Source organism: Canis aureus, chromosome 23 (assembly GCF_053574225.1).
Source record: "Canis aureus isolate CA01 chromosome 23, VMU_Caureus_v.1.0, whole genome shotgun sequence".
In the NCBI taxonomy this organism is placed as follows: domain Eukaryota; kingdom Metazoa; phylum Chordata; class Mammalia; order Carnivora; family Canidae; genus Canis; species Canis aureus.
In genome coordinates this window covers 24890750-24912014 of record NC_135633.1, presented here as the reverse complement: position 1 = coordinate 24912014, position 21265 = coordinate 24890750, and the positions used below count along the sequence as shown (strand labels likewise).

The following is a 21265-nucleotide window of genomic DNA, read 5'->3' as shown; positions in this document are numbered from 1 at the left end:
CCCATTCTGTATGTTATATTTTCATTTTGACTGTTTCTTTTGCTGTGCAAAAGCTTCTTACCTTGATGAAGTCCCAAAAGTTCATTCTTGCTTTTGTTTCCCTTGCCTTTATGGATGTATCTTGCAAGAAGTTGCTGTGGCCAAGTTCAAAATGGATGTTGCCTGTGTTCTCCTTTAGGGTTTTGATGGAATCTTGTTTCACATTTAGATCTTTTATCCACTTTGAGTTTATATTTATGTATGGTGCAAGAGAATGGTCTAGGTTCATTCTTCACATGGCTATCCAATCTTCCCAGCACCATTTATTAAAGAGATTGTCCTTTCTCCAGTGGATAGTCTCTCGTGCTTTGTCAAGTATTAGTTGATCATAGAGTTGAGGGTCCACTTCTGGGTTCTCTATTCTGTTCCATTAATCTATGTGTCTGTTTTGCTAGTACCACACTGTCTTGATGATCACAGCTTTGTAGTACAACCTGAAATCTGGCATTGTGATACCACCAGCTATGGTTTCTTTTTTAGTATTCCCCTGGCTATTCAGTTTTTTTCTGATTCCACACAAATCTTTAAGATATCTTTTTTTTTTAAAAATTTATTCATGAGAGGGAGACAGAGAGAGGGAGACAGAGAGAGGGAGACAGTGAGAAAGGCAGAGACAGAGGCAGAGGGAGAAGCAGGCTCCATGCAGGGAGCCTGATGTGGGACTCCATCCTGGGTCTCCAGGATCACGCCCTGGGTCAAAGTCAGACCTAAACCGCTGAGCCACCCGGGCTGCCTGATTCCACATGAATCTTAAGATGATTTGTTTCAACTCTTGGAAGAAAGTCCATGGTATTTTGATAGGGATTACATTAAATGTGTAAATTGCCCTGGGTAGCATTGACATCTTCCCAATATTAATTCTGCCAATCCATGAGCATGGAATATTTTTCCATCTCTTTGTGTCTTCCTGAATTTCTTTCAGATGTGTTCTGTAGTTTTTAGGATAGAGATCCTTTACCTCTTTGGTTAGGTTTATTCCTAGGTATCTTATGCTCTTGGGTGCAATTGTAAATGGGATTGACTCCTTAATTTCTCTTTCTTCAGTCTCATTGTTAGTGTATAGAAATGCCACTGACTTCTGGGCATTGATTTTGTATCCTGCCACGCTACCAAATTGCTGTATGAGTTCTAGCAATCTTGGGGTGGAAGCTTTTGGGTTTTCTATGCACAGTATCATGTCATCGGCGAAGAGGGAGAGTTTGACTACTACTTTGCCAATTTGAATGCCTTTTATTTCTTTTTGTTGTCTGATTGCTGAGGCTAGGACTTCTAGTACTATGTTGAATAGCAGTGGTGAGAGTGGACATCCCTGTCATGTTGCTGAGCTTGGGGGAAAAGCCCTCAGTTTTTTCCTGTTGAGAATGATATTTGCTGTGGGCTTTTTATAGATGCCTTTTAAGATGATGAGGAATGTTCCCTCTATTCCTACACTCCGAGGAGTTTTGATCAGGAATGGATGCTGTATTTTGTCAAATGCTTTCTCTGCATCTATTGAGAGGATCATATGGTTCTTGTTTTTTCTCTTGCTGATATCATGAATCACATTGATTATTTTACTAGTGTTGAACCAGCCTTGTGTCCCGGGGATAAACCCAATTGGTCATGGTGAGTAATTCTTCTTAATGTATTGTTGTATCCTATTGGCTAGTATCTTGTTGAGAATTTTTGCATCCATGTTCATCAGGGATATTGGTGTATCATTTTTGTTTTTGACGGGGTCTTCGTGTGGTTTTAAAATTAAGGTTGTGCTGCCCCCATAAAATGAGTTTGGAAGTATTCTGCCCCTTTCTATCCTGCAGAACAGCTTTAGTATAATAGGTGTGGTTCTTTCTTTAAACGTTAGATAGAATTCCCCTGGGAAGCCATCTGGCTCTGTTCTTTTGTGTCTTGGGAGCTTTTTGATGACTGCTTCAATTTCCTCACTGGTTATTGGCCTGTTCAGGTTTTCTATTTCTTCCAGTTCCAGTTTTGGTAGTTTGTGGTTTTCCAGATATGCGTCCATTTCTTCTAGATTGCATAATTTATTGGTGTTTAGCTGCTCATGGTATGTTTTTAAAATCGTTTGTATTTCCTTGGTATTGGTGATCTCTCCTTTTTCATTCGTGATATTATTAATTTGAATCTTTGTTGTCTTTAATAAGGCTCGTTAATGGTTTATCTATCTTATTAAGTCTTTCAAAGAACAAATTCCTGGTTTTGTTGATCTGTTCCACAGTTCTTCTGGTCTCTATTTAATTGAGTTCTGCTCAAATCCTTATTAATTCTCTTCTTCTGATGGGTGTAGGATCTATTTGCTGTTTTTTCTCCAGCTCCTTTAGGTGCAAGGTTAGCTTTGTATTTGAGTTCTTTCCAGTTTTTGAATGGATGCTTGTATTGCAACGTATTTCCCCCTTAGGACTGCTTTTGCTGGATCCCAAAGATTTTTGAATGGTTGTATCTTCATTCTAATTAGTTTCCATGAATCTTTTTAATTTCCTGGTTGACCCTTTCATCTTTTAGCAGGATGGTCCTTAACCTCCACGTGTTTGAAATCCTTCCAATCTTCTTGTGATTTAGTTCTAGTTTCAAAGCATTATGGTCTGAAAATATGCAGGCAACAATCCCAATCTTTTGGTATCAGTTCAGACCTGATTTGTGACCCAGTATGTGGTCTATTCTGGAGAAAATTCCATGTGCACTTGAGAAGAATGTGTATTCAGTTGCATTTGGATGTAAAGTTTTGTAAATATCTGTGAAATCTCTCTGGTTCAGTGTATCATTTACAACTCTTTTTTCTTTGGAGATGTTGTGCTTAGAAGATCTGTCATTTACAGAAAGTACCATGCTGAAGTCTCCCAGTATAAGTGTATTATTATCTAAATATGTCTTAACTTTGGTTATTAATTGATTGATATACTTGGCAGCTCCCACATTCGGGGCATAAATATTCATGATTGTTAAATCCTCTTATTGGATAGATCCTTTAAGTATGATATAGTGTCCCTCTTCATCTCTCACTACAGTCTTTGGGATAAACTTTTATTTATCTGATATAAAGATGGCTACCCCTGCTTTCTTTTGAGGGCCATTTGAATGGTAAATGTTCTCCAAGCTTTTATTTTCAGGCTGTAGGTGTCCTTAGTCCTAAATGAGTCTCTTGTAGACAGCAAATAGATGGGTCTTGCTTTTTTATCCAATCTGAAACCCTCTGCCTTTTGATGGGATCATTAAGCCCATTCACATTTAGAGTTACTATTGAAAGATATGAATTTAGTGTCATCATAATACCTAATCAGTACCTGTTTTTGTGGATTGTTTTCTTGGACTTCCTCTTTGTTTTAGAGAGTCCCCCTTAATATTTCTTGCAGAGCTGGTTTGGTGGTCACATATCCTTTCAGTGTCTGCCTATCTTGGAAGCTTTTTATCTCTCCTTCTATTCTGTTTTTTATTTTAATAAATTTGTTTTTTATTGGTGTTCAATTTGTCAACATGCAGAATAACACCCAGTGCTCATCCCGTCAAGTGCCCACCTCAGTAAACATCACATGCAACTAGAAAATACACCATCGATAATTTCAATCATCAAAACAAACTTCTAAATAAAACATAATTTGATAATTTCTGCTTCCATTTTTGGCAAGCTAGATACTTCAGACCAAGTCTTTCACCAAGGATATCATGTTGAATGAAATATTTTACAAATCTTAAAAGCATCAATGGGTTAAAAAAAATTTAAAGAACTGACAAATTAGTAAAAAATTACCAAGTCAAAATCAAGAAGAGACCACTATGGAGTTGACTCTCTTGTATTCAAGATTTATTAATGAGAGCCTTGTTGGATAGATTATTCTTGGCTGCATGTTCTTCTCATTTAAGACCCTGATTATATCCTTCCAGGCCATTCTGACCTGCCAGGTCTCTGTGGAGAGGTGTGTTGTTAATCTAATACTTTTCCCCGTATAAGTTAGGGATGTCTTGTCTCTTGCTGCTTTTAGGATCTTCTCTTTATCTTTGGAATTTGCTAATTTCACGGTTAAATGTCGGGGTGTTGAACAGTTTTTATTTTAGGGGGGCTCTCTATCTCCTGGATCTGAGTGTTTCCCTCCGCATGTTAGGAAGGTTCTCAGCTATGATTTATTCAAACACACTCTGGACCTCTGTCCCTTTCGGCACCTTCTGGAACCCCAATTATACGTTGATTTTTTTTTCCTTCTAAGGCTGTCATTTATTTCCCTTAACTTTTCCTCATGGTCTTTTAATTGTTTTTCTTTTTTTTCCTCAGCTTCTTTCCTAGCCATCAACTTGTCTTCTATGTCACTCCCTTGTTCTTCTACCTCATTAACCCTTGTCATTAGACCTCCAGTTTGGATTGCATCTCATTTAATTGAATTTTAATTTCGGCCTGATTAGATCTAAATTCTGCAGTCATGAAGTCTCTTGAGTCCTTTATGCTTTTTTCTAGAGCCACGAGTAGCTTTATAATTTTCTTTCTGAATTGGCTTTCTGACATTGAATTGTAATCCAATTTTGTAATTGTGGGAGAGAGTACTATTTCTGATTCTTTCGTTTGTGGTGAGTTCTTTCTAGTCATTTTGCTCAGTGCAGAGTGGCTAAAAAGTTGCAAGGGAAAAGGGAAGAAAAAATGAAGAAGCAAACAAAAAACCACAAAGAAAAAACAACAAAAAACAAACAAGGAGGGGTATCTTCTGGTTCTATATACTGTAAATCCCTAGACTTCCCCTGAAGCTTTCCAGTGTTGCTTGGAAGAACTTGCTCTTCCACTGTCCTTCCAGCTGGTTCTGGGGGAGGGGTCTGCTGTGCTGATTCTCAGGTATGTGCACCTGGGGAGATGCTCCGCCCCCTGCCAGGTGCACAGCTCTGTGGGAGCTGTTTTATCCTGTGGGGACTCGTTCCCTGGCGGCTCCACCCTCCCAGGCACAGGGTGACACCTGGAGGAACAACAACAGTGGCAGCGGCCAGCCCTGGAATCAGCTCCCGCAGTAACTACCGCAGTCTCCCAGGCTGCACTGGCCTGGATGCTCTGGGGGTGGGGGTGGGGGTGGCGCTGACTTGCACAGCTCAGGGGCGCCCGGCGGCAGGAGCGTCCTCGCTGTCCTGGGCCCTCCTGGCCTCTGCCTGTCCCAAGGCGAGAGCAGGATCCTGGACTGTGTCCCCCGGTGCCCTGGGATCCGGGGCCTGCACTGCTGGAATTGCAGCCGGATGGTGCAGCCCTCTTTGCGCGGAGCCGCCACCTGAGCTGCTCCCGAGACCCAGCTGGGCGCGTGCTCCAGCCCTCGGCCTATGGTGTGTGGGGCGCTCTCCCCTGGGGTGCACTTCCTCTGTTAGTGACCCCGGGAACCTGGGGTCTCCACTGCCCCTCCTGGGATCCTGCCCGAGTTTCCTGCGAGCGCCTTTCCATCCGGGAAGATTTTGAAAGTTCTTGCTTCTCCAGGACTGGGCTTTCCTGTCCTGGAGGTTCTCCCAGCTTCTCGCAGGGGCCCCTCCCCCACTGGATTATTTTTTTATTTATTTATTTTCTGTCTTCCTACCTTGTTAGAAGCACACTCTTCTCTCTGTAGTGTTCCAGCTGTTCTCTTTAAGTCTCAGGCCAAATTTGTAGGTTTTCAGGATGATTTGAAAGTTATGTAAGTTGGTGGGGACAGGTGACTTGGGGACCCTACTCTTCTGCCATCTTGTCAATATAGAGCCTTACAAAGCTCCTCAAAGAGGACTAAATATGGACTCTGCCCAATTCAATTCTCAAAGTAATTGACTCCTTGGTCTATAGAAGGCCCACCCTTCTATATCCATAAACTAGCCATTTCCTGCTCCTTTCCCATATCCTCAGCTCAAGTGGACAAACAGCCACAGGCAGATGGTGTTTCAGGGGGGCTAATGGCAGGACCATGGTTAGGGTTAGGTGAGAAGTGACTACTCCTGGCCTCTCTTGCCTTCAGAAACCAGCCATCTCTGGCTCCCCACCTCATTTTGTCCCAGAGCTTTTTATCCAGTCTCTGACCTAGGCTTCAATTTGTGTCCATTGGCAAAATTAACCATACCGGATAATTTTGTAGCAGAAATTCCATTGCTGTCCCTTATTCTCTTCAGGCATGCTCCTGGCATTCCTTCAGGATTTGCTTTATGTCCTAGTGGTATTCATTTTACCTGAAGATTCAGCAGGCTTATGCTTGCTTACTGGTGATTTTTTTCCCCTAGTGAGGTACCCAAAGTCATTTTGAGCAGGTTTTTTGATGGGCAGCAAACCTCTTCGCCTTAGGAGCTGGCAGAGCAATACCCAAACCCTTGGGATGAGCATTTGGTTTGCAATCTCCTAGAGAATTTTCCATCTCCTATCTTGTTTTTGAATCCATTGGAGGAATCCTAAAACAAGAAACTTTTAGGGTGAAAATTAGAGTATGGTTTCTTGCCTCTTGAAATGGCATTAAGTCATAGATATTTCAGGCTACCGATGACCCTTTTGTGGCAAGGAAAGAACCTATTTTCCTTCCATATTTTATTTTTAGATTTTTAATTTTTAATAATGGCGATGATTATTACAATGAGTGATCATTTAGTAAACACTTGTTACTTGCTAGAGACCCTGCTAGGTGTTTTGTCTAATTTACATAACACTATTAAAAATCATATCCTGCAATGAAGATAGAGATGCTGAAGCTAGAAAGGTTTAGTAAATTTTCAAGGTTGTGAAATGGAAGAGAAAGAGTCAGCAAAGTAGATCTTTGCAACCCAGTAGCCATATTGGGAAATTCTCATCCTCTCTGGCTGCTGAAATTTTGTACAGACTGTTCCCTTAGCCTAAAATGTTCTCCAAACAGCTTTTCTTTTTTTAAAAATAAATTTATTTTTTATTGGTGTTCAATTTGCCAACATATAGAACAATACCCAGTGCTTATCCCATCGAGTGCCCCCCTCAGTGCCTATCACCCAGTCACCCCCACCCCCCACCCACCTCCCTTTCTACCACCCCTAGTTCATTTCCCAGAGTTAGGAGTCTCTCATTCCAAACAGCTTTTCTTACAGAGGAGTCCTTTTCATTGTTGAGAAATGTTTTTCCAGACAGAGTTCTTTATTCATCTATGAAATCGTCTTCTATGGTATCCAATCACCTTTCTTCTTGTCTGTGGTACATTTATCAGAGTCTGATTATCTCAGTGTTTTTTTTTTACTTGTGAAATGTCTATTTATACTTCTGGAATGAAAGCTTCATGAAGCCTGAGACCTTAGCTTTCCCTTTATTGTATTTTCAAACCTGAGCATACTTCTTTATTAGTAAATGCTCAGTAAATGTTTATTAAATGAACAACTGAGCCTGACAGAAAAATACCTAAGAGTATGGATGGTCTTTAGAGCCAAGAAAATGAGATTCCCTACCCAGGATTTCAAACTAATGGATTATTAACACACAAGGTGAAATACTCCAAATAGAGGATGCCTGAACAAAAAAATGGGTTTTCTTGAACTACTTGATCAACTAGCTTTATTTATGGAAATCAGCCTTCTGTTTGTAGGACTATCTAACCCAGAATAAGAGCCCAAATATAGTCTTTCCCTTCCCCACAAAAATTAAGACCTCTGTTCCCTGGGAAGAAGACTTAAATTTAGGAAGAAATCTCCTTGGGTCACATGACAGTTTTAAGAATGTCAGACGGTGGAGATACTGTTACTTGAGGTTAGTTGTACCCTATTTCATCAGCATAGAGCTTCTCTGCTACTGTGATGGGGCTTGAGGATAACTGAGTCCACACAAACAAGTGTTAACTAGCACTGCTTATTCCAAGGCAATTCAGGGCAGGAATAAGACCCAAGATCTTACAGTCCATTATCTATTGCATTTCCCACAGCAGTGCATGGATGTCTGTTTTCTGTCTCAGGCCAAAGCTACTGCCCCACAAACTTTTTGGTCACTTACCATCCCAATGTTCTCCAGAGTTTCAATCTCTATCTTTGAGTACCCATAGAGGATACCTTTGAGATTGATCTTGAGGAAGGCAGCTGGCAGTTATACTTGCCTACCATTTGAGTTTAAGAGCGATGTTGGCCTCACATCTGGAAAGACCTTTAAAGATGCTCAGGGCTCAATCTTCAACAGTCTTTCACAATTACCCTTGTGATACTAACAGGCTTTTCTAGGACTTCATGTTGGAGGTCCTTGTATGTGATACTGTGTTGCAGAACTTTGAAAAATATTTTCACTTGTGTATATATTTACCTACAACCACGCTGAAACCTTAACATAAAGCTTTCAATAGCACTCTGTGGATAGAGGTAGAGTCTGAGTAGGAAGCTATTTTGTATTGTATTTGAAACAGAAATCTCACTGTGTGTCACAAAGGCTGTGGAAAAACTTAGCTATGAATGTTCTAAAAGTAAATCCTTGGTTTGGGTCTGAGAATGTCCCTTTAGGTAACAAATAATAGCCATTCTTTAAGAGTGAGTTTAGAGAAGAACTGAGGGGAGAACAGCCTCGGGGAACAGAGATGGAGAATGGAACCTCCACACAAGAGATCCTAACAACTCAGGTTCACACAATGAACACTTAGCTGAGTGGCTACCATTCTTCCAGGAAAATTGCTTTTTATCCTTACTCTTAGAACCCAAAGCTGTTCAGAATTTTATCCTTGCAAGGGCTAGGCAGTTGGTAATATATCCCTTATATTCTCTTCTATTCTGATTCCAGGAGTTGAGAGGGAGGGAGAGAGAAGTAGCTTAGAGTAGAAACCTAAATTCTCTGTCCATAACCAGACTTCACATAAAAGCAAGCTGCTACAGAGAAATTGGGAAAACTGGGTTGTAACCATGTCTTTAGTCTAGAGCAGTCTTAAGCTAGTCTTAAGCTTGTGCTGTCTCCCTTCCCATAAAACGTCACTGATTTGTGAGGAGTGCCTATGTTAACATCAAGAGAGTGGTTCTGCCTTTAGGCTGCACTTTGAACTCAGTTGGTATAAGACCCATCTGACGCTAGGTCTTTCAGATTTACATAGATGCACTAGATAGTCGGTCCCCCATGTCTTCTGTTCTATAATGAGAAAGAAAGGCATTGCTGAGCTGCATACTGAGGATCATAAAGGTATGTGGCTTTCATTTTCAAATGTCTGAGCAGTCTTTGGAAAATCAGTCTTCACAGAAGGGTTTAAATTCTTTAGAGGTATTAACTCTTCCCACAGGACTGACTTGACTGGGGAACATGAATTGAAGATTTTTCAGTGAGATTCCCCATAGTTGAATTAGAATAGGTTCTCCAAAGAACAGATGCCAAGGTGGAACGAGATGTGTCAGAGGTTGCTTCATTCAGGGGGAAATGCCTGTGAAGGAAAATACAAAGGCATCGTGAGACTTGAACCATGAGATTACAGTGCAGGTCTGATCTCTGGGAGGGAGGGAGGTAAGAAGGTTTTAGATTTCATGCATTTCTAAGAACATTTTGGCAAGGCTACAACGAATTCTTGTGCCAACGGCATCCATAAGAGGAGTCCAGTGTCTTTCAAGAGTGGGTCTGCCTTTTAGTGCTATGCCCATTCATTGGCTGGAAGCCACCACTGAAAGTGGAACCTAGGCAGTACCATGGATTTCTGAGCATAGTGATAGAGGCTTTCAGTCAAACTCTCTGCAGTCAGATACGAGCAGCACATTTTCATGGCCACCATAATCCATTCTTGTACTGTACAGCTGCCCTTCAGATTTTGAGAGCAACACCTCCATTGTTCCCATGAGCCCTTGCTGAGGGTAAATTAGAACAAGAAGGTTGGTGGGAGAACTGCAGCTCCAGTCTCTAAACCTATCTGAACCACAACTGTCCCTCATCTTCTCCCAGTCTATTTGGAATTCCTTTTACCCTCAGCTTTCACCACTGCAAATCTTGGCTTACCTGATGAAAGAACACAATTCTTCATCCCTGAGGAGGCTAAACCCTTGGTAATCATACTCTTCTCATTTGGGGATCATTGCATATGTACATTCCTGCTTATAATATGGCATGGGTACTAGAAAATACCCAAATGAATCCCCTGGCTTCTCATTTAGTTTCCTCCTGTATGCATTACATAATGCAGCTGCCTTTATCAATTAGATCAGTTATTCTTGTCAGTATGGGAATTCCTCTTCTTACCTGTTGGTCCCTAAGCACTAGAGTCCAACACAGAGTGATGACAACGGTAACTTATAGTTCAATAGAACTCTTGCTGTAAACTTCGGAGGATCAGGATTTCCAATACAGCAGAACCAAGAATTCCTGGGACAGGAAGTGAAAGTCCTCTAGTAGATCGAAGGCTATAGAATATTCCTCATTCTCCCTCTTGTTCCTGGACTCCTGTATGCTGCTGGGGACTTAGCACCAGACAGATATGACTTCCTGCAAATATGGCATCTTAAAGGATGGTAGTCTACTTTTGTGAAGTGTTGCCTCTGAGCTGCTTTTCTAGCTATCTTTAGAAGACTGCTCCAGGATTCTGAGGCTACCTGTTCCTGGTTGGTAAAGTAATGTTAATTCTTCCATTGGGTACCCATGGCCATGAGTCCTTTCCTGCATATCCTACAGTGAAGAATGTCCACTCTTGTTACTATGTCCTGTAGGATTGCCTGCCTGTAAATCAGGCATTCATGAAGCCCTCAAAATAGTGCTGACCAAGGCTCTGTGGACAAGAAAGGCAAAGCCACACCTATAAGTACATCTCATAAGCAGTACAGACCTTCAGTGTAGTTGACTTCCTGTTAAATGGCCTCCTTGAGGAATAATAGTTGTATGTCTGGGTTTCAGCATTGATCTCTATTGCTGACCTTCAGAGGCAGCAGTATCTAGTCAACCTTGGTCAGTGGGCCTCTACTTGGTTGGGCCCACACAGTCTCCTTTGCTGTTATTGCTGCCACTCTAATAACCCATCATACCAGTTCTGAGCTGACCACTGATGAATGCTAACTGGCAAATCAATGGCTTAGTTGTTTAGAGCCTCTTCTTGTGTGTGCTTTATACAGATAAGTCTTCAATTTGGGCCCAACTCCCATATGCCCATCTTTATGCCTCCCAGACCTCTTTGCCTTAAATCTCCTGTCTTTTAATCTCTAAGTCCCTGCCTAAAGATTTAGATTCTCCTCTTGGACCATTTGACCTTTTACAGAGTACGAATGACCAGTTGTACCATTTGAAGTTGTGCCAATTGGGAAGGCTTTGATTCTCTACTCCTTCAAAGCCTCAGGGACATTCTGCCATCCATTTCAGGCTATGCTGTTCTGTATGGATAGATACTTTTGTGATTTGTACTTCATAACTGACCTCCCAGACCTGCATGTACACATGCAGGCTAAGGAATGTTGTGAGACTCATACTGTATGGATAACTTCTGGAGCCTAATTGTTTAAAATATATTATCTGGCCTCCAGGTCAGGACTGGCTCTTTTGTTCTTGATGGCAAGAGGTATAAATATTGTCTTATATCCTCTTCTCCAGGCTGTGTTGGGACCCCAGAATGGAATCTGGGAAGGGAGGCAGACACACATAGCCCAGGCTCCTCGAAAATATAGAAACATGCTAATGTGGTATTAACAGGCTGCTCCAAACTACACATAGGGTTTGAAATGAAACATTTGTTCACCTATTTGTCCTATAAATCTGGCCCTTTTGGGGATGGTCTGTTGAAAGTCTCTCCTGAGGGGAGGATTCTCTCTCTGCCCAGGACTCTTAATCAGGACTCCAGCCTGGCTGTTTCCATGGGGCTTCCCCAGTTAATGAGGTTGGCTATTGTAAGTATCTGATTTGTTGTAACTTTGCCTTATTCTCATTTATTGCCTACTATTGCCTTGATCTATGTGTAGGTTCCTATAATTAGTTTTCTTTCCTTTTCTAAGCCAAAACACAGCTATTAAAATCTTTCGTGTGGAATCCATGCCTTCCCAAACCATAATATAAACCAATCTCTGGCTTTTTCCTCTCTCAGTTGGCTTAACAGACCTCTTCATAAGGTCATTGATGTGATCTGGAGGAGAAGGACTGTTGCAAATTCCATGGAAGACCTGAGTCTCGGATACCTGCTTATGCAACTTATGTCCTCTGGTCTGTCCAAGTTTGACTTGGTGGGTCTGACAGACCCAACTCACAATGGGCAGTTCTGGATGCATGATCAATTTTCCCATGGCCAAATGCTCTGTCTCTACCAGGGTGTAGTAAAATGGCAGGAGTTAATTATTGAAAGTTAACTTTGTGTGGTGACATGGCCTGACCCAAATACTATGGGCATGTGTAGTCATTCTATAAGCTTCATGCTGTTTCTCTTCCCATTACTGATACCTTTTAACATCTGAGTCTTCCAGGTCCTAAGGCCTAAGTGGCAGTGATGTGAGCACCACAGCCTGAACCTGCAATGGAGCCTTTTCCTGCTCTGGGCCCACTCAAAGTGGGAAGCCTTCCACATCTTCTGGTACATGAGACTAAGCAGGATTCCTAAGTGAGGAATACATTATCTCCAGAATTCAATATGGCCTACCATGCATTATTTTCTCTTTGTGGTAGAATTTGTAGGATGAAGATCTTTGCTTTAGTAACACTCTTTAACATTGGACCCCTGAAAACATTCATTGAAGTGCTATGTTTCTGAATATTCTTAGTGTTTGTCTCTTCCTCTAGAGCATGTGTTTTACTAAGGCTTTCACTGTCCATCTCTTTTTTTTTTTGCCTAATCAACACCTCATTGTTGGATCATTGGATGTTCTATGGATAGCTAGTCCTCTTAGGACTGTATTATGGTACAGAAAGGAAGAGTTAACGTACTCCTCAGGGAAACCCAGGAGTATTGTCTATCACATGTGAATGGAAACTGTTTTCCATCTTTTCCTATCACTGGAATGAAAAACCGTACATCTGCCAACTTGTTGAATTCTCTACTATGGACCTGGAAGCATTTTTTAAAAACAATTTTGGAGAGAAATTTTGGAGATTTTCATTTGGACTTACCCTCTGCTTGCTCTTATCTCACAGGCCAGGTACATGTGGTTATTCTAACTCTAGTATGGTAGTTGTAATCAGTCACTTAAGTGGCTGAAGAAATGACTACCAAGTGGGTTTGTGGAACCAGGACATACGGAGAACTGGACTTTCACCAGGTCCCCTTACTAACGGGACTCTACTACCTAGAGTAGAGCCCCAGTTCTAATTGAGGGACCATGATTATGCTTTCAGTTTCTCAGTACCAATGTCAAGTCAAACTGTTTAATAATCTTCAATGTCTAGGTATTCTCTTCCCCGTACAAAATAGCCTAAACAAATGGCCATAGTTACCTCTAGGGAAGATCTCAGGGCATCATGGAATAGAATCATGGTTTTTCAGAGTCCTTCCCCTTAGGGATCTAGGTACCTCTTGGGTTAATGAGTTCTAGATCAGAAATTGGCACAGGGAACTGAACAAGAGATTGACTATTGCAGTCACCATCCCCAGCCTTCTATCCATTTTACTTCTTTCTTTAAATGGTAAGCAGAGCCTTGCTGGCTGCCCATCTGTTTTGGCCCTTAGGGTACAATACATTCAGATAGTTCTACAACTTCCTGGGGGCCAAACCCCCTCGAATTGACCAGTTCTTAGAGTAATTTCAGTCTTCTGACATGTGGTCCAATGTTTTCACTTGGCCTCTTTCTGCCTTATCCTCATAGATCTTAATAAGCCCACACCTGGAACTACCTTTGCTGCCATCAGACCTGGTATACAGAGAACCAGCATTGAACTTCTCAGTGGTGCTGGTGCCCATTTCACCAGGTTATAATGGCTTTGAATATTGTGTTTTGTGTCCTCCAACTGAATATAATTTTCTGATCTTCTGTCCATACAATAAGAATCTGTTAAAAGAGGACTACTTCCCTGTATTTTGACCTTCTTCCAGGGCACCTTAAGCATTTTTCACTTTGCTGATTGTTAGTTATCTTTTCAGGCTTAAAGGAGCCACTCTAGCAGTGAGTTTACACTAACTCCTAGGGTCCTTGCAAGCATAAATAATCCCACATCCCAAGAAAGTGCAAACCAAGTTTTTCTTTTTCTAAAATCTAGTCTTAAGATTCCATTATATACCCCTTGATTCTCCCCAAACCATTCCCAGGGTATTCTTGTCTCTTGTAAGTAGGTATGTGCCCTGCCTATCCCCAGAAATGGTATGCTTACTTAACTGTAGTTATAAGCATTAGCAGCCAGAAGGAGAGGTGGGGGTGGCTCCTGAGGGGAACACCTGTTGCCTCACAGATGTTATCCCTTACTAGGGAAAGTGCATAACCTCTGAAAGCTGAAGAATTTAGGGGTATCTACAGTGCCTATATCTTCAAGGGCAGGCATCCAGATGTCTCCATACCATGTTTTGGTGTCCCAGGTTTTCCAAAATAGAACCCTGATCTTGTTTGAGCATTCAAATGCTTCTGGTGCTCTGTGCCTCTAGCAATGGTCTCTGATTTGCCTGTCAGCTGTATGTAATTGCAGGATATATGGATCTCTTCATAATTTGCCACTCTGGCACTCACACTTAACTATTAACTGCTTGTTAACAGCACTCAATCCTACTAGTCTTTTGCAAGGTATCAGTGCAAGTTAGAAAAACCACATACCAGGGTCTTTGTAGGCTGTACCACCATGTTTTTCAAATGCTTGTCATCATACCTACAACAGTGTTTCCCTCTACTGGGATGTTTTCTTAATTTGCCACCAGTGAAATATTTAGCAATTGAGCCACTATCTTGTGTGATAGGACTACCTATACCCTACATACTAAGTAGAGTGGCATCCTCAACCAAGGCAGTCAGTGAGCCAGTCAGATCCCCATTTTACCTACTGCTTTCTCTGACCACTTATGGTCCTCCAAGAAGCAAACTAAGGGATGGGATTAGACATGTGAGATTTATTAGAAGCTATGCCTATGGGATCCCTGGGTGGCGCAGCGGTTTGGCGCCTGCCTTTGGCCCAGGGCGCGATCCTGGAGACCCGGGATCGAATCCCACGTCGGGCTCCCAGTGCATGGAGCCTGCTTCTCCCTCTGCCTGTGTCTCTGCATCTCTCTCTCTCTCTGTGTGACTATCATAAATAAATAAAAATTAAAAAAAAAAGAAGCTATGCCTATGAGGGAAATGCAGAGGGAGCCAAATGCTGGGCAAGCAATCAGATCACAAGGCCAGTCTGATCTCTGTAAAAGACTGCAGGAGGCTAAGGAAGGAAAGGACTCAGACTTCACTGTAATTTATAAAAGCACCAGCAAGGTGAATGAGGAGCCCTGGAACCATAGCTACCTGTCATAAGGGTTGCGTCTTGCAGGAATAGGTCTACCTTACAACCCTGTAATGCCTAGTCATTGGCTAGGAGCTGGTTGTGAGGAAATGTGACTTTGGCAGAATACGGTGATGGATTTTAGATTTTTAGATGGCAAGATCTAAGGCTGTCAGTTGATCATACTCCTACCATGGGAGATCTAGTTAGAGGCATATTTAGAAGTTGCCACAACAATCTCCATGGTTTGTGTATATTGTCTAAACCACTTAATCTTTCTGGTTAGGTTGCCAACTGAATGCTTCTTGGCTACATCCAGACTTGATGATATTAAGATACATAGGATTTCAGAGGCACCTGGGTGGCTCAGTAGGTTAAGTGTCCCACTCTTGATTCCCACCACCCCCCACCCTCCCCCAGGCCATGATTTCAGGGCCATGAGATTGAGCTTTGCATTGGGATCTGTGATCAGCAATGAATTTACTCAAGATTCTCTCCCTCTCTCCCTGCTCACATGTGTGCTGTCTCTCTCCATAAATAAAATCTTGAATATGTAAGACCTTAGAATTGAGGGAGAGACTCTAATATTCCATAGCCAGTCTGACTGAATTCGGTCTTTGGAGTATAAAGGCAAATTCATGTGCTAGGCTGAATTCTGAAGGTTAGGTGCCATAAATTGGGTCCAAGTTTATGTCCAACTCCCTTGAGCATATTTTCCTTCAGAAAACTAAATGTTCTACACTGAAGAAATGTTAGAAATCTGGTTTATTCTCCAATTTTTAACCTGGTGGTTAAATACTAGAGCTTCAGCGATAGGGCAAAGCCCAAAGACCTAGAACTTTCTTGGACTCTTAAACAAGATGGCCCTGAGAGCTAGTGAGCACATACTTAGCACTAACTCTAAACCTCTTCCCTTGCTTCCCATTCATGGTGGGGATGGGCAAAATAGGACTTTGCTTATGATTGCTTTTTCCATTCATATGGAGAATACTTGATTTAGACATAATGTTCAGGAAAATGAAACTAAGCACCATGATGGAGGGTTAGAATGGGATAGAGGTTAGATATTAGATATTAGAAGATATTAGAAGATATTAGAGGTTAGATATTAGAAGAAATATGAATATAATCAGAACCCGAAATGATCCCACATCCTAAATATCCCAAAAGTGAGGCAATTAACTGGAATAGACAAAGCAAATTGATAATTCCTTTTTTTCTGGTTGTCATGTAGTGATCTTTCCCTTGTACTTGACTATTTCTCTTCATGCTAAGCTCTGTGATCATTTGTTGTACACCTGAAGCTTAGTAGACTCAATATCTTCCTGTCTAGTTATAATTAAGGATTTGTAATTGAACTCAGACTGAATCCAGCTCTACACTTGGGACAGGAGACTGATCTGTGGATTCCCAGGTGGGAATAAGGAAGTATAGTGTCTGCTTTACAAGGAATATGAAATACACAACCATTCAGACTTTGGGGAAGAGGCTTTCTGGCTTTTCCATGGCTGACTAAAATGAGGGCCAGAAGGACTAGCGGTTTTGGAGGTTTAAACTGCTGAATTCCTGATTTTACCTCTTGTAAACTGAGTCACTTGGACAATTCTATCACTTCTGGGAATGTCAGTCTTTCTCATCTTCCAAGCAGGGATAATAATGCCTACCTATACAGTGTGGTTATAATAATTACATTGGTAATTATTAATTTCAACAGATACTTAAGTAGCAAAGTGCTTTATACTTCTAAATACTTAACTAATACTTAATTTGGAAAGAAAAGTCAATGTTTCTAGACTTAATAGGGTGAAGTTATGAGTTCTATCCTGTGATTTATTCAAAAGACCACACCTCATGATCAGGGGTCTTACAGCTAGGCCCAGGGAGAGCTCCTGTGGGAAGGGAAGGTTCTCTTCATGGAGTTGTCACATGCTTCAAGCTACCTGATGGGAGTGGGTCTACAGGGGAGGTACAGGGTCATGTTGAGACCTGGTTGTCTTGCCTCATTAAGCTGACATTTTTTTCCAGGCTATGTTCTCCTAGAACACTCCATGCTTTCTTAGCACAAGTACTTTTTAGCAACATCTTTTTTTAAAGGTTTAAATAAAAAATGCTTTGCTTATTGCTAAGGCTGTTTTAATGAAATCCAGTTTTCTAGGATTTACTTAACACATACATTTTACTCAGCATCTTTTCTGTGTATCTTATAACACAATATGTTATAAATGCTAAAGCATTTGAGCTACATGCCTTAGAGACCTTATATGCAGTTTGGAAATAGGACAAAATACCTTTTATAATGTGTAAAATGTGAACAATACTACCAACCTCATAAGATGTTAGGACATCTGTAAGAATTACATGAGAGCTGATTGAACACAAATTGCTATTTGTATTACTATAGCAATACAAATAGTATTTGACAGGTCAAATACCCTTTAGTCATAAAAAAAAGACTCAAACTACCCTTAGAATTTAGAGTTGTCCATTTTTAGCATTCCTTTGGAATCACAAACCTGGAGAACACTGGGCCCAACATCTCAGACTGCTTGAAGTTCCCATCTCGTAAGATGCCCAGCGTATTTCAATCCCTTCTCTGTGTGCTTGTTTGAGAAGAAAGTTAAGTCATTTGATCTTGGTTTCTATCTTGAGGATTTGGAGAAGCCGCTCTCGGATCTGCTTGGTGCGGACAGCATAGACAATGGGATTGAGGATTGGAGGAATGAGGAGGTAGAAGTTGGCCAGTAGAGTGTGGATTGGAGGAGGCACCTGGTGACCAAATCGATGAATGAGAGAAGAAACAGCAATAGGAACATAAAAGATCAGAATGGCACAGATGTGAGAACCACATGTTCCCAGGGTTTTAAGCCTGGCCTCCGGTGTGGCCAGCCCCATCACAGCCCGGAAAATCATCACATAAGAGGCAGCAATGGCTGTTGAGTCCAGGATCAGGACCAGAAAGCCAATGCTCAGCCCATAGACATTGTTGACCCTGCTGTCACCACAGGTCAAGGTGACCACAGCCATGTGCTCACAGTAGGAGTGGGAGATGACACGAGATTTGTAAAGGGGCAGCCGCAGGCGGATCATCAAAGGCAGGGGTCCGATGTAGAGTACACCCCGGAGGAGGGCAGCCAGCCCCAAACGTCCTACCACAGTATGAGTGAGCACTGTAGTGTGATGGAGTGGGTTGCAGATGGCTACATAGCGGTCAAAAGCCATGGCAAGGAAGATCCCGGACTCAACTGTGGCAAAGCAGTGGATGAGGAACATTTGAGCTAGGCAGGCATCCAGGCCAATGTCTCCAGCGCCAAACCAGAAGATTCCCAGCAGTTTGGGCATAGTAGAAGTAGACAGAACCAGGTCGATGACAGCCAACATACACAGGAAGAAATACATGGGCTGATGCAGGCTATGCTCCACCTTTACCACAGCCAGAATGGTGACATTCCCCACCACAGCAACTAGGTACATGGAGCCAAAGGGGATGGAAAGCCAGATATGTAGGGACTCCAGCCCTGGGATGCCAGTGAGCTGGAAGGAGCTGGGTACTGAACAGACATTATGAGAAGTGAGCATGATTCATAAATGAACCTTCTCACTTGTGCCCCAAAATGTAGTAGAAACTTTTTCTAGAAATAAAAAACAAGAATATTAAGTTCTATAATAAGGAATAGGCTCATTGATGCTATAAAGTTTCTTAGAGGAAATTATGGAACAAAGTCATAGTATAAATGTCATGTTATTACTTTCATGGTATTGAAAAAATTTGCCAGGCACATGCTAACTACATATTTGAATGAATGTAAGAGTATCTCTTTGTAATAGGACTCAGAGTAATGTTCTTGTGTCCATAAATGAAATGACCTGAGGCAGACTGGTACCTATTTAATCATTTAACTCTGCAGGTAGGCTATGTAATATCTCCCAGGATTATATTAGAATGTCTCAAAATGAGAGCTCCTTCGAAAGCGACATGTTGATGCTGAAAGCTAGAATGATAGAGTCCTGAGACTGTCTAGGTTCTATGGTAAATCAAGGTTTAAACTGGAGGCCAGCATTTGCTAATAGATGAGCTGAAATATTTAATCTACAGGCCAAAGTAGAGACATGGGCCAGTGAAGAAGGAGCACTTTGGAAGATGGAAACAAAGGGATTCTTGAAAGATGAAAGCTGCTGAATATAGCTCCTTTTTTTTTTTTGTCTGCCCAGAGGCAGGTCCTTGCAAGGGCCTTCTTCCTTTATGGAGACTCAATAGAAGATAAGATTGGAGAAACAATCCAATCACGAAATGGGCAAAAGACATGAACAGAAATCTCACAGAGGAAGGCATAGACATGGCCAACAAGCACATGAGAAAATGCTCTGCATCACTGGCCATCAGGGAAATACAAATCAAAGCCACAATGAGATACCACCTCACACCAGTGAGAATGGGGAAAATTAACAAGGCAGGAAACAACAAATGTTGGAGAGGATGTGGAGAAAGAGGAACCCTCTTGCACTGTTGGTGGGAATGTGAACTGGTACAGCCACTCCGGAAAACTGTGTGAGGTTCCTCAAAGAGTGAAAAATAGACCCTACCACCCAGCAATTGCACTACTGGGGATTTACCCCAAAGATACAGATGCAGTGAAATGCCGGGACACCTGCACTCCAATGCTTATAGCAGCAATGTCCACAATAGCCAAACTGTGGAAGGAGCCTTGGTGTCCATTGAAAGATGAATGGATAAAGAAGATGTGGTCTATGTAAACAATGGAATATTACTCAGCCATTAGAAATGACAAATACTCACCATTTGTGGAGGGACCTGGAGGGTATTATGCTGAGTGAAATAAGTCAATCGGAGAAAGACAAACATTATATGGTCTCATTCATTTGGGGAATGTGAAAATTAGTGAAAGGTAATAAAGGGAAAGGAGAGAAAATGAGTGAAAATATCAGTGAGGGTGACAAAACATGAGAGACACCTAACTCTGGGAAATGAACAAGGGGTAGTGGAAAGGGAGGTGGGCAGGGGGTTTGGTGACTGGGTGATGGGCACTGAGGGGTGCACTTGACGGGATGAGCACTGGGTGTTATGCTAAATGTTGGCAAATTGAACTCAAATAAAAAAAAAGATAAGAGAGACAAAGAGGGTTATCCCCAGGAAGGAAGAAGACACATTCAGTTCTGAGTGGCAAGAACCTAGAGGATGAGTATTGGCTAGAGAAGAAATGCCTTACTTAGTCATTAAAAAGGGATATTTGTATTTTGAAAAAGACATAGGAACAGTGTTTTTTTTTCCAGGATCTAAAGGATCATACCAGAATGTGGATCTGTATTAGGGAAATGTCAAGGGATGTGGAAAAAGCACGGAAGCTTTGTTTTCTACATTTTATGCCTTGTTGGGTTGAATATAGTAGGGTAATTAGTAATCTGGCCTTTGGATTTTTCCAGATCTGGCTTCAGATTGTGGCCATAGTTGCTGAGGCAAATGAAGTTATCCTATAAATTACACAAATGACTTCGTTTCACAACAAACTTTAACACATGTGGCCTAGAGGAGGCATAAGGATTAAAGGAGAATGCAATGTCTGACACACATTAACTCTAAGCATTATCTCTTTTTAGTTGTTGAAAATAATGTTCAAACCTAAAAATACATCCACTAAAGTTCAAAAAAACTTTGGAATGCCTATCTCTGTAGGTAGCCATGGTACTACGATAATGACAATCAGTAGTGACTTTATCCCATAAAATTCCTCTCCATGAGCTGGATTTCCCCTCTACCTCAAGGTTCTCCTAGATTATTACAAATGAGAACAGAGTACTGGAAATTGCAGTGAAAAGGGATGATAAGAGGGCTGAATCAGTGGGGCTGGGGCAAGACCAGAGCATACAGGTACCAGCCTGTGATTGAAGTGACCAGGGGAGCTCAGTAAAGGGGAACCTGTCCTGGTTTTTTCACCATGTGCTAGTTATTCTCCATTTTACCCTCTGGAGCTCTTAGGTCCCTAGAAGCT

General features: G+C 41.7%; 1 protein-coding gene across 1 annotated transcript; it reads right to left on the bottom strand.

Moving 5' to 3' along the window:
• Window positions 1–17784: 17784 nt before the first annotated feature.
• LOC144295468 (olfactory receptor 52M1) lies at window positions 17785–18836 on the bottom strand. Its single transcript, XM_077867867.1, has one exon. The coding sequence runs from the start codon at window positions 18834–18836 to the stop codon at window positions 17883–17885; it is 954 nt and encodes a 317-aa protein (XP_077723993.1). The 3' UTR covers window positions 17785–17882.
• Between the last annotated feature and the right edge of the window lie 2429 nt (window positions 18837–21265).